General features: G+C 45.9%; 1 protein-coding gene across 1 annotated transcript in view; it reads left to right on the forward strand.

The window, feature by feature from the left end:
• The window catches only part of LOC144891577 (uncharacterized), a 21436-nt gene continuing 8045 nt past the window's right edge, over positions 1 to 13391 (forward strand). Inside the window, exon 1 of the mRNA XM_078775185.1 lies at positions 1 to 32. Coding sequence (XP_078631311.1) covers positions 1 to 32 — 32 coding nt within the window. The remainder of the gene's footprint in view (positions 33 to 13391) is intronic.

Raw genomic sequence — 13391 nt, forward strand, 5'->3', positions numbered from 1 at the left:
ATGTTGGTTCGAAGACGCAGCCATTTCTACATGTAAGTAAATGGCGAAAGCGCATCGGAACTTATGGGCCACCCACCAAAAACCAAAAAAATGTCCGGAAATTTCTCCCTCCCCATCTAAGCCATTAACAAAGTTTAAATCCTCAGTAGACCTCAATACACTTTTCATTGTGCACTTTTCATCATACACTTTTCATCATCACACAGTTTTCATCACAAACTTTTCATCGCACACTATTCATCGCACACTATTCATCGCACACTATTCATTGCACTTTTCATCATACACTTTCCATCACACACTTTTCATCACACACTATTCATCGCACACTTTTCATCACACACTTTTCATCACACACTTTTCATCATACACTTTTCATCATACACTTTTCATCATACACTTTTCATCATACACTTTTCATCATACACTTTTCATCATACACTTTTCATCATACACTTTCCATCATATACTTTCCATCATACACTTTCCATCATACACTTTCCATCATACACTTTCCATCATACACTTTCATCATACACTTTTCATCATACACTTTTCATCATGCACTTTTCATCACACACTTTTCATCACATACTTTTCATCACACACTTTTCATCACACACTTTTCATCACAAACTTTTCATCATCCACTTTTCATCGCACACTATTCATCGCACACTATTCATCGCACACTATTCATCGCACACTTTTCATCGTACAAGAGAGAGAGACACACACAGAGAGAGACACACACAGAGAGAGACACACACAGAGAGAGACACATACAGAGAGAGACACACACAGAGAGAGAGAGAGACAGAGAGAGAGAGAGAGACAGAGAGAGAGAGAGAGAGAGAGAGAGAGAGAGAGAGAGAGAGAGAAAAGAGAAAAGAGAGAGACAGAGAAAAGAGAGAGACAGAGAAAAGAGAGAGACAGAGAAAAGAGAGAGACAGAGAAAAGAGAGAGAGACAGAGAAAAGAGAGAGACAGAGAAAAGAGAGAGACAGAGAAAAGAGAGAGACAGAGAAAAGAGAGAGACAGAGAAAAGAGAGAGACAGCAAGAGAAAAGAGAGAGACAATGGGTAGAATGGGAAAGAGGGATAAATTGTCATCACCAGAAAGAAATGAACAGAAGCTTTCACTTTGGAAAAAGTTCAAGAAAGCTTTTCAGAAAACAAGGCCGAAGAACAGACTCCAAAAGAACCTTCTTCGCCTTCGACCAGCAATGAACCGAGCACTTCGACATGGTAAGAAAATGGCTAATCAGTTTCGATGAAGAGGTTAACAAATGCCTTTTGTAAAATGTTTACATGAAAAATACATGGCATGTCTGTCAGGCCGTGATAATATATGGCATACCTGTTCTACTGTTTGTCTAACGTTTTAAATCCCCCCTGCTTCCCCCCCAAAAAACAAAAAAAACAAAAACATTTCTTTCCCTTTCTCCACATGTGCTGTTTGTCTCATCGTGTGCTTCTGTCCCCGTGCACTGTCTCGCCCCGCCCCCATTATCTCCTTGCCTTCCACCTTCTACCCTGTTCACGTGACTCGTGGTTGTCCCTCGAGGGTCTAGGCCCTCTCCCCGTTGGAATTTTTGTGAATATGAGATTGTTCTTCACGGTTCTGTTTAAATATGTTTAAACTTTCCCCTGCAGTGTTTTATTCAGTGGTATATTACAACACGCTGTTTTTCTTCCTATTTAGAAGGCTCTTCAATTTCCTCTTCAACTCATTCCACTTCAAAAAAAAATTCAATCTCTTATAATTCTTCCTCACTACATGCTCTAAATTCAAATTAATTCCAGCCCTCTATCATTCTTAAACGGATCTCGAACTTGAAAATCACAATAAACCCAATTTGTTATAAATGTTCATCTTTCATTAATCATCCACTGTCTAAACTCCCCCCTTGCCCCTCCCCTCCAAACCTCCCCCCTTGCCCCTCCCCTCCTAAACTCCACCCTTGCCCCTCCCCTCCTAAACTCCCCCTTGCCCCTCCCATCCTAAACTCCCCCCTAACACCTCCCCTTTAAAACTCCCCCCCAACCCCTCCCCTTCAAATCTCCCCCCTTCCATCCCTCTCCAATTCTTCCCCCTCCCACCTCCTCCTCAAAGCTGCCTCCTCCCCACTTCATCTCCCTTCTATCTAATACCTCCACCTCCCCCAACCTTCTACTTTCCTCTGCCCCCCCTCAAACAACCCTTCACTGTGCCTCATCCCATCACCATCAAACCTTTCGTCCTCCTCATCCTTCCCTTTCTTGAAACTCTTCTGTAATCTCTGACACACTATCAACTGCTCTCCCCACCTCCCCCTCTCATCCTTCATCTGACCCTACCCCTCCCCTGTCCTGCACCCAATGCTCCCCCTCTCTCCTCATTAGCGATATGGACCTCAAACATCCGAGGCCTTCGCTCAAACCTGGTTGATCTCTCCATTCAGGTTGCTTCTGACAATCCAGACTTGATCTGCTAAACAAACTTTCCTCCTTCAAGATGTCTCTGATTCCTCAATATATCTTCCTGGTTACTCCCTCCTCCGGTATGATAGACCTGAGCCTCGTCCTGGTGGTGGGGTTGCTATCTTTATCAAAAACTCTCTTCCTCACTCCACTTGCATTGCCCTCTCTCCACCCCACCCCCAGGAGTACCTCTGGCTACAGCTTCCTCTCCGCTCCCACCTCTTGTTCATATGTGTTCTGTACCGTCCTCCAAACAGTGATGACTCCATTTACATTTCGCTGTCTGACAACATGGACCAACCTCTATCAACTCATCCAAACTCTGTCTTCCTCATATGTGGTGACTTCAACTGTCATCATGCCAGCTGGCTGGGTGTGGGTTCCTCTCTCACCAGCCATGGCACTTCAGCAAAGGACTTCTGCGACTCATTGGGACTGACACAATCTGTCATTTTCCCAACCCGGATCTCAGTCAATGGAGTATCTTATCTTCTAGACTTGGTTATGAGAAACTTCCCTGCAAATGTCTGCTGCTCTTCTTCTGCTCCTATCGGTTCTTCTGATCATGTGCTTGTGAAAGTGGACATCTCTCTGGCCATTCTCAGAGAGCCTCTTCAGCGTCGACGAGTCTGGCATTTCACTCAGGCCGACTGGCACGGTCTGCAAGAACCCATCAATCATCTGGTCTGGTCTCCCATCTCTACTGCTTCTGACATCAATTCTTCCTGGGAATTCTTCCAGAGCAAACTGCTCTCTGTCATGCACAGATTTATCCCATCTCGTCTTCAGTTGTTTTACCCTTCCTCCCATCCATGGCATCCATGACGGCATATGGCGATCCGCGAAGTTCACGTTCAGAAAGTAGAAACCATCGCGGCATGTCGTCATTTACTTGAACTCGATATCTCTTTTTAAATTCCAAACAACATAAGTCCAATTAATCACAAAATATACTTTTAACAACATTGTTCATATTTCCTTCATTGTAAAATCTACCAAGTGAACAGTTAAAAGGATTTTGAGCCGATAGGTGTTAAGGCCTTGGCAAGATCGATGGAGACAGCAATCTGTTAGCGTATACACCGCCCAAATAGCTATGTGGAATTCTCTCATGTAGAGAATAAACTCACGTCGTTTGAACTTTGGCCGAGGTCATTATTTACTTTTAATGATATTTATATACGAATCAAAAAGAAGATAATTGGTTTTGGGTCGTCCTTTCCGCATATCTCATGGGATTGTGAGTTGGAGAGACGACCGTGATGGCGGGGAGGGGGTTGGCATTCTCTCAAGCAGGGATTCAACCCATGTCCTTATAAAAGGTCTTTGTCCGAGGTCACCGAGTCTGATTGGTGCAGCCGTTTGTGCGGCACCCAGGAAAATAAAGTTATGCGGAAGTCCAAATCTGAAATTGCTGGAGGCCAAAGCTGAAATTGGAAAAACAATATACCCTATTTTACTCCAGGAGATCCCAGGATTACCCACCCAAAATATCGTTGCGATCGGTTCAGCCATTTTTGCGGTACCTTTGAATGGATGGACGGACGGACAGACACGGACGGACAGACGGACAGAGGGACAGACAGACGGACAGACAGACAGACGGACAGACAGACGGACAGACAGACGGACAGACGGACAGACGGACAGACAGACAGATGGACAGACAGATGGACAGACAGATGGACAGACAGATGGACAGACAGACAGACAGATGGATGGACAGACAGACCGACAGACAGACAGACAGATGGACAGACAGATGGACAGACAGACAGACGGACAGACAGATGGACAGACAGATGGACAGACAGACAGACGGACTGACAGACGGACGGACATTTGGTGAATTATAGTAAGATTGTTGTTTCCAGCCTTCTTACTACCTAACAACAATAACAATCCATTTACCAATTGTGATGGGTCATTTGGAAGAAAACTAACACCTGAACCAAGCTTACTTAAAGCATCAATAATATGTTTCTCCTTTTCATTCTTCTTTGTTTTACCAGCAACATAAACTCCATAATCAAGTGAGTTTAGTTTATCAATATATAGTCTATCAACTTCATTTTTCATATTCAATGGTTCATTAAAATAACGTGAATTAAGCCTATTACTTGTTTTCCTTCTTTTGTTGGAAGAAACATTAATCTAGAGGTTAATTTAACAGGGGTTGAGCAGAACTCAATAACATCAATTCATCATTATGTATCAATACCTTTTCTTTCACAAGATGAAACACTGCTGTTTCTTCTGTTGGTATGAGACCCACTATGGTTTTTGTATCCGTTCAATATTCGTTATTTGAAATAGCCTTAACAATAAAATTGGGGGGTTGATTTGTCTCCTCAAGTTGCCGGAATAATCCTTCATCATCATATTCTAATTCTCCAAGTTCTTGCTCTGTCATTTGACTAAAATCTTCGAGCATTTGAAGCTTTTTCGGAGTATATTATATCACGGGAATTGTAGAGGGTTGAGAAGTTTTTAAAAGTGGTTTAAAATTTTTATCTTGTTTTCTTTCAAAGGCTTCTTCACAAGTTAGTTTCTGTCTCCGTTTCTTCTTTATCTCTTCCTGTTGTTTAACAACTTTTGAAACGAATTCCTGATGTGCCTTAAATCTTCTTGCTCTTTCTTGCACATTCATTTATTTATTTAAAAATATCATTTACTGAATTGTAAAGGTCAATCAATTTTTTTCCTTTTCCTTATCATGAAAGTAGATGTGTTCAAATAAATCATTTTCTTTAAATATTTCATCAAATTCTTTATTGGCATTAATACGAGTTGTAATTTATTCTTCACGAATACTCGTATCTCTGCTTTCCATATGTTGGTGTTGAGTTTCTTCATCAACATCAAAACCAAATGATAAAATCTTAACTCGATTATCACTCAGAGGTTTCATAATTTGTCTCATTCCTTCTGGATTCGTTTCTAAAATCCCAAGACCAAGTGGAGAGGACGGGTGGAGAGGATTGTTGAGATTTTAGTTTCTTTAACTCACTCTTACAATGTGAATATTTTGTCGTGCCAAGAGAGACCTCAAATATTTGGCCTTCGTTCCTCAATCGCATATGTTCCTCCATTGAAATGTAGTAATAAATTTCACCTTCTACCTCTCCTGGTCACATTGCTCTGGTTGTTGTAGATACAATACGAATCATAGGGTTTCTTAAAAAAAAACTTACAATCTTTTCATTTTTACTATTCAAGAGTCTAGATTTATGAAAGTTTTTTTCCTGAAGCAGATTTACCCACAAGATTAATAATAACAGTTGTCATTTATGTTTGTAATTATTTATAAAATAAAAAAATATCAGTTAGTATCTTATCTTGTTTCACAACAATATATTTATATTTTCCAATCGTGTTTCATATTCTCCTCAAATTCTTTTTTACTACATCACGTCGAGCAATTGTCTCTCCAAAAATTACTTATATCTTTTGAATTTAACTTGAACAAAATAAAAGTATTGCCATTGTTTCTTATTGAGCGACGCGGGAGTTGAGAGTATGATTGACTGAGATAAATACAATTATAAGAAGAATGTCTCCCTCTTGTATAGTAGCTATCAATAACCGTTTGGTTTCTCTCATTAACACAATCGTCAAAGATAACGAGGTTCTTTTTTGATTTATCTAAATCTTGGGGTGAAGGTATATCATCCGTATTATCACTGAGAATACAAGTTATGGGTTTTGGTTTTGATTTCTGTGTATCACAAAATAGTTGTATTATATCCTCAATGTTGTAATAATTTAGTTTGTTTTGAAGTTTAAATAAACCGATTATATCTTCTTTTTGAAGACCCGCATTAAAACCTTGTGATATAAGTTGATACTCGGGTTGAAAACTTGACTTTGTGAAAATTAGTAAATTATCATAATCTAAAAATTTGGGGGTAAGGAGCATCTTTAAAAGCAAACAGGCTTTTCCACAACCACTTGAACCAACTATTAGACATCTCAATGAATTTGGAAGATTTTTATGGTTGTTAAATTTTATCTTATTTTCCCAAATAGGATATTATATTTGCCCAAATATTTTATTTATGCAATATCTTGTGTTGATATTTCCCTGAAAATGACAATCGTGAATAGCAAATATTATTAAACCCCCATACATTTCCTCAACACAAATAGTCTCTTCCCTTGTAAGAAATGGTGTATTATCATCAGCATACTTAACATTCATTTCTCTTATTAATCTTGTGAAGTAATTCATTTTTGGTGTCATTTTAAAATAGTTGTATTAATTTATATATTTTTCATCATTATTAATTCAAAGATAATCACAGAATAAACATTGTTTATGGGCTTTTGACTCTGTATTTAATCCCACTCTATCACAAGCCAGACAATTCTCTAATTTATCATATGGAGAATCAGGCAATTCAAGAGGCTCAATATCTGGTATATCGTTTGGATTTATCATATTTTTATGTTAAAAGATTACTGAAACTAAAAATCATCAGTATCTTTAGCATATCGCTGTATAAGTAGTCGTAGTAGTAGTAGTAGTAGTAGTAGTAGTAGTAGTAGTAGTAGTAGTAGTAGGAGTAGTAGTAGTGCTTTTGTTGGAAAGGTTACAGAGATTTGCGTTCAGAGCTCATGCAAGCTCAGGCAAACATATGTTCCCAGTTTAATGTCGCTCAATTCCTCATCTCTGCAAGTCCATGGTTTGAACTACAGTAGACAAGGTAGAGCATTTTGAAGAGAAAGCACTACCAAGACAGCTAAGGGGAAGGTAAAAGAACGCCAAAGAACACCAAAAAAAGAACGCCAAAGAACACCAAACAAAAAAACACCAAATAACACATTTATACAAATAAGAGCAAATATCTTGCAGGGAAAACCTACAAAGTGCATCATTTATAGTCCAGGTTTCCTTAAACTTTTGAACAGTGTTACTATATTCTGCCACCTTGTACTCCGAAATAATGCGTGAGCGTATTAAGCCCTTCAGACATACAGAACTATGTTCCACCACATTTCTCTCAATTTTTGCCTTCCTGGTTTTATATATTGCCATTTTCCCACAGGCTAAAATAAAGGTAGCAAGGTGATCTCGTGACTTGCTTCGTTTCTTTACCGGGTGCCCGATGATAAAAAGTGTTGGAGAGAAGTGAAGCCAGAAGCGCAAGAGAAGATTTTTCATCAGTAAGAAAACTGGTTCAAGACGGTGGCATTGTAGGTATATGTGAAATATAGTTTCCCTTTCACTACAAAAGCAGCATTCCTCTGGGAAGTTAGTGAAATGGCGCATCATAGATCCAGAGCTCAGTGCACCATGTAGCCACCTCCAACTTAAGTCTGCCATCATTCTTGGCGTTGGGTAGAGATAGAGTGAATCCCAACATGGATGAACAGTCGAAGGAAGTGGAAGAATCTCACGCCAGAGAGTATCCAGTTGGGTTGCAAGAGCTATATAATGGAGCGAGTGGATCACTAGCAGGTATATATTTTTCCTTGATAGCCCACAGAACGACATTTCCACTGTGTCAGGGGTCTTACTCATATTGTTTGCAGTTATTGGCTGAGAGAGCTCGCAACATCATGGTCTGATTTTAAAATCCATGGAGTTACCGATGGGCATCTGTCCAATTCCATCACCCTCTTTGGGATTCTCTAGATATTCCAGACAATCGGGAGGCAATGAGCTTTTAACCTCTTCAAGCAACCTGGAGGGGATCCTGATTGTCCTTCGGCTCATTTTCACTGCGAGTTCCTTGGGTAAGCTAAGCCTTCTCTTCCCATCGTTCAGAAGGTCTCCCACTGTGGATATGCTACCAGCTAAGAGGTTCCTTCTTACTGAAAAAGAAGCCAGAATGGGCCCTGGAGAAGAGGGTTGAGAATGAGCGGTTCTTCTCACAGGTCCTTGCCTGGATAAGGAACTGTTCTTTGTATGTCGACTACATTCCAAGCCTTCAGCATTTATTGATAAAAAAGAGGCAATGTAGCACTAGACAGGCTCCGAGATGTAATGACAAACAGATTCCTTTTGTACCCAAGATTGAGCACTTTTTTTTTTTTTTTTTTTTTTTTTTTTTTGTATACAAGATCGAGGCTCGTGAAAGAGCGAACATTAATCACACAGAAAGACAAACCGACACATAAAACATATAACATAGGGAGCGGTAGACAAGATGGGGAGAGAGGGGGAAGGACACAAACACAACATTTGAGAGCAGGGACCGAGAGACATGGAGACATCGAGAGATCTGAGAGAGGGCGAGGGCTTTGGGGGGGGGGGGGGGGCGTGGGAAGGGGGCGGTGGGAGAGGTATAAAACATATGGACACTGCCAGGACTTCCAGGAAAGAAGTTGGAATTTCAAACAAGGTGGATCTGGGGTGAATTAGCGGGGGTAGAAAAGATCAAGGTTTTGGATGGGGGAAGATAAGAGATGGTGGTGAACAGCTGTTTTAAAGACCTGGAGGGAGGAGTGGGATTGAAGGGAGTGAGGGAGTTTGTTCCAGAGGCGGGAGAAAAGAGGAATGAAAGAGTGAAGGTGAGCGGAGAGCCGAGATTTCGGCAGTTTAACCATCAGAGGGTTGCTGGCAGATCTTGTGCGACCTGTAGGAATATTTGGGGGACAGAGCACAGAGAGAGCTGGGGGTGCAAGGCCGGAGAGGAGTCGGTAGAAGACAGAAAGACCACCTACCTGCCTGCGGTGAGTGAGTGAAAGGCCCTCAGAGATAGCTTTATCGCGGGAGATTCCAATAATTCTGAAAGCTTTGGTTTCAACAGCGTGAAGCCGAGCTAGGTGTGAGGCAGGAGCACCGGCCCATAGGGGAGAACAGTATTCCATTGAGCTGCGGATGAAAGCCTTGTATGTGGTGAGGAGCTCAGGTGTGCCGAGGAAGGACTTCGCACGACGGAGGATGCCCAGTCGGCGACTGGCTTTGGAGGCCAGCTTGGAAATGTGGTTTTCCCAAGAAAGATCATGGCAGATAGTGAGACCCAAAATCTTGAGCGACAGAACTTCTTGGAGAGGATTGTTGAGAAAGTAGATGGGAGGGTTGTCCAGTCGATCTTTTCGGAGAAGCTGAAGAAGCTGAAGAAGTATGATGCCAGTGAGCACCATTGTGGTGCAGGGTTCACGTGAAGGTAACGTTGTATGGTCTTCAGCCTGGATGCGTGGTAGTGGCTTCAAAGGCAGGGAAAAGACTGTCCACCTTCTGCCAAAGGCAAGCTCAGAATGCCCAAGGAAACCCAGTGTTTACCACTCCAAAAGTAGTCCAATAACTTCCTCTGCATCTTAACCAGAAACTCCTCTGGAGTGCTTATGCAAGAGAGCCTGAATACTAACTTCGGAATTATACACTGTTTAATAAGGAGTGTTTTTCCCCTCAGTGATAGGACGTTTAGTCGTCCACTCCAGTCTCTCAACTTTGCTTCGATCTTGTCCCCTAAGGTGTTCCTGTTAATGAGTGGTGAGTACCCATGGGAAGTGGACAAGTGCACCCCCAAATATTTGAGCTCATTGCGACTCCAGGTCAATTTCTGAAAAGGTGTTGGTAACTCCTTTATCTGCATTTGTCCAATTAGAAGCCCAGAGCTTTTCCTCCAATTGATTGTAGCAGACGATGCTGCTGAATAGACCTGCTGACAATCATAAACTACTTGCATATCCCTTGCATTACTGGCAAACATGAGAACGTCATCTGCATATGCAGAAAGATTGAGGTTGACCGTATTGTGTGGCACCACAATGCCAGTTAGCCTTCTTCTCATCAAACAAAGGAAGGGTTCAATACATAGGGAATATAATTGGCCGGACAGGGGACATCCTTGTCTTATTCCTCTCGCAAATGGAAAGGGCGCGATCAAGTAACCGTTGTCTTTAACTCGGCATTCTGCCGACATGTACAACGTCTGAATCATGCCTACAAATCTCCTCCCCAACCCAAAAGTTAGCAAGGTTTCAAAGAGATAATCATGGTTCATCTGGTCAAAGGCTTTCTCCTGATCCAAGGAAAGAAATCCGACTTGAGTCCGAGTGATGTCCGCATACTGTATCAGGTCTCTGACAAGGGATATGTTGTCATGTATTGTCCTGCCTGGAATGGCATAAGATTGGTCCGGGCTGACTAATTTTGTCAGGACTGGTCCGAGACGGAGTGACAACATTTTAGCCATGACCTTATAATCCACACACAGCAGAGACACAGGGCGGGAGTTCTTCAATTTTCTCAAGTCACCCTCCTTGGGAATCAAGACCAGAATCGCTCGACGCCAAGAAAGGGGCATTATACCTGTATCACATGCTTCCTGAGCTACGCTTAGGTAATCAGGTCCAACCAAGTCCCATACTTTTGTATAGAATTCACATAATAAGCCATCCATGCCAGGGGATTTATCTCTTGATAGGCTGTGCAGGGTGGTTTTCAATTCTTCCAGAGATAGGGGAGTCTCCAGCTGCTCCCGGTCTTCTACAGAGGCTTCAAGAAGACTACTCCACAAAGTGCCACCTGCACCTGCATCTGTGCTCTTACCCGAATATAGCTGAGCGTAAAAGGCTCTAATTCGTTTTTGAACACCCTCCGAGCCACCTGTTTTGTGACTTAATCCTGTCTTTATTTAGCACACTCTATTCACTATGTGACCTGTCATTCAAAGAGGACTAGTGAAAGTACACATTTTCACAAACACGCATAGAAAAATCAAATATTACAAACTTCAAACTTTCTTGTATTTTGACTGGCAGCAGTAATCGGCGTTGACCCTACCTTAGTAACGTAATTGACGATCATTCATCATTGTATCCCCGCAACCCCAAAGTAATATAAAGATTACGTCCCGTTGATATGACAGTTTTTCAATGCACAAATTTTTCTGTTACTGTGTATCAACCGCACCCCCTTTTTTTTAGGGTTTTCCCGTCGGTAAAAAACCGCGGTTGATACACCGGAAAATACGGTACTGTGGTGCGGGAGCACACATGTTGAACAAAGGTAGGCCACAACGCTTTGGTTATCATCGAGCTCTTTATTCATTGCTCACTCATCCGCACTGGCGCGCTCCGGGCTGCGCGCCCGGTGTATATCCCGCGGCCATGCCTACCCCTCGGGCGTGGCCGCCGCCCACTTGGTGCGTGGAATGATGCCCTCACGCCAGTGAGCTTTCGTGTCCGCCACACGCGCCCCCCCAGAATTCCCACGCACCTGGAGGGCCAGTTTGCGGGGCAACCGGATGACCCGGCCGAAGCGCCCTCTGGCGACTGGCGGCGTCCGGGGTGCAGGGATGCCTCCGGTTGCACCGGGATGGTGCAGGACCGGGGGTTGGCATGCCGGCGGGCCTGGGCGGTGCGGGGGTCCGCCCGCAGGGGGGTGGCCCCGACACGGGTGCCGAGCCACCGGCGGTGGGTGGTCCACGTCGAGGTGGGCCGGCTTGAGGCGATCCACTGAGACGCGGTCGGGAGTGCCGCCGATGTCCAAGGTGAAATGTTTCACCCCGGTCTCCAGCATGCGGAAAGGCCCGTCGTACGGGGGCAGCAGTGGTGTCCGGTGGGCGTCGTGCCGGACGAAGACGTGCGTAGGCGGGTGCCCGTGGTGCACCGTCGGCACCGGGGCGAACCTCCGGGCGGTCTCCTGCAGCGCGGAGCGCTCCTGCGCCGCGGACCATGGTGCCGTGGGGTCGGGGAGGAACTCGCCCGGCACCCGCAGCGGTTGTCCGAAGACCAACTCCGCCGCGGATGTGCGCAGGTCGTCCTTGGGCGCCGTCCGGAGGCCCAGCAGGACCGAGGGGAGCCGGTCGACCCAGCCGCCGTCGCGGAGGGTGGCCCGGAGCGCGGCCTTCAACGAGCGGTGGAACCGCTCGCACAGGCCGTTGGCCTGGGGGTGGTAGGCCGTGGTTCAGTGCAGCTGGACCCCGAGCCCCCGCGCGACCGCCCCCGAGAGCTCCGAGGTGAACTGGGGGCCGCGGTCGGACGAGATGTCCGAGGGGGCGCCGAACCGGGCGACCCAGGTGGCGATGAACGCCTGCGCGATGTCTGCCGCCGTCGTCGCCACCAAAGGCACGGCCTCCGGCCACCGGGTGGTGCGGTCCACCATGGTGAGGACGTGGGTGAAGCCCCGCGAGGGGGGCAGAGGTCCCACCAGGTCCACGTGCACGTGGTCGAACCGATGTGCCGGCACCGTAAACGGGGCCAATGGGGTCTGGGTGTGCCGGTGCACCTTCACGCGCTGGCATGCGAGGCACGTCCTGGTCCAGCCGCGGACAGTCTTCCGGAGGCCATGCCAGACAAACTTGTCGGCGACCAACCTCTGGGAGGCCTTCGTGCTGGGGTGGGACAGGTCGTGGATGGCGTCAAAAACCTGGCGCTGCCAGCCCGCGGGCACGATGGGGCGAGGCCGCCCGAGGGAGACGTCGCACAAGTGGGCCGCACCGTCGAACGGCACCTCTGTGACGCGGAGGCCCATGACGGCGGTCCGCAAGGCCTGGATGCCGGGGTCGGCGGCCTGGTCCGCTGCCATCCGGGCATAGTCGATGCCAAGGTGGACTGCGTGGGCAACGAACCGGGAAAGGCAATCCGCCACCGGGTTGTCCTTCCACGCGACGTGCCGGATGTCCATCGTGTACTCGGACACGGCCGAGAGGTGACGCTGCTGCCGGGCCGACCACGGATCGGTGACCTTGCCCATCGCGAAAACCAGTGGCTTGTGGTCGACGAAGGCCGTGAACGCATGGCCCTCGAGCAGATGGCGGAAGTGCCTGACCGCCAGGTGAAGCCCGAGCAACTTGCGGTCGAAGGTACTATAGCGGCGTTTGGGCGGGCGAAGGTGCCGGCTGAAGAACGCCAACGGTTGCCAGGCACCACGCACCCGTTGCTCGTGCACCGCGCCCACCGCGTAGTCCGAGGCGTCGGTGGTGAGGGCGATCGGTGCATCGGGCGCCGGGTGCGCGAGCATGGTGGCGTTAGC

This window comes from Myxine glutinosa, chromosome 4 (assembly GCF_964187855.1).
Source record: "Myxine glutinosa chromosome 4, kmMyxGlut1.1, whole genome shotgun sequence".
In the NCBI taxonomy this organism is placed as follows: Eukaryota; Metazoa; Chordata; class Myxini; order Myxiniformes; family Myxinidae; genus Myxine; species Myxine glutinosa.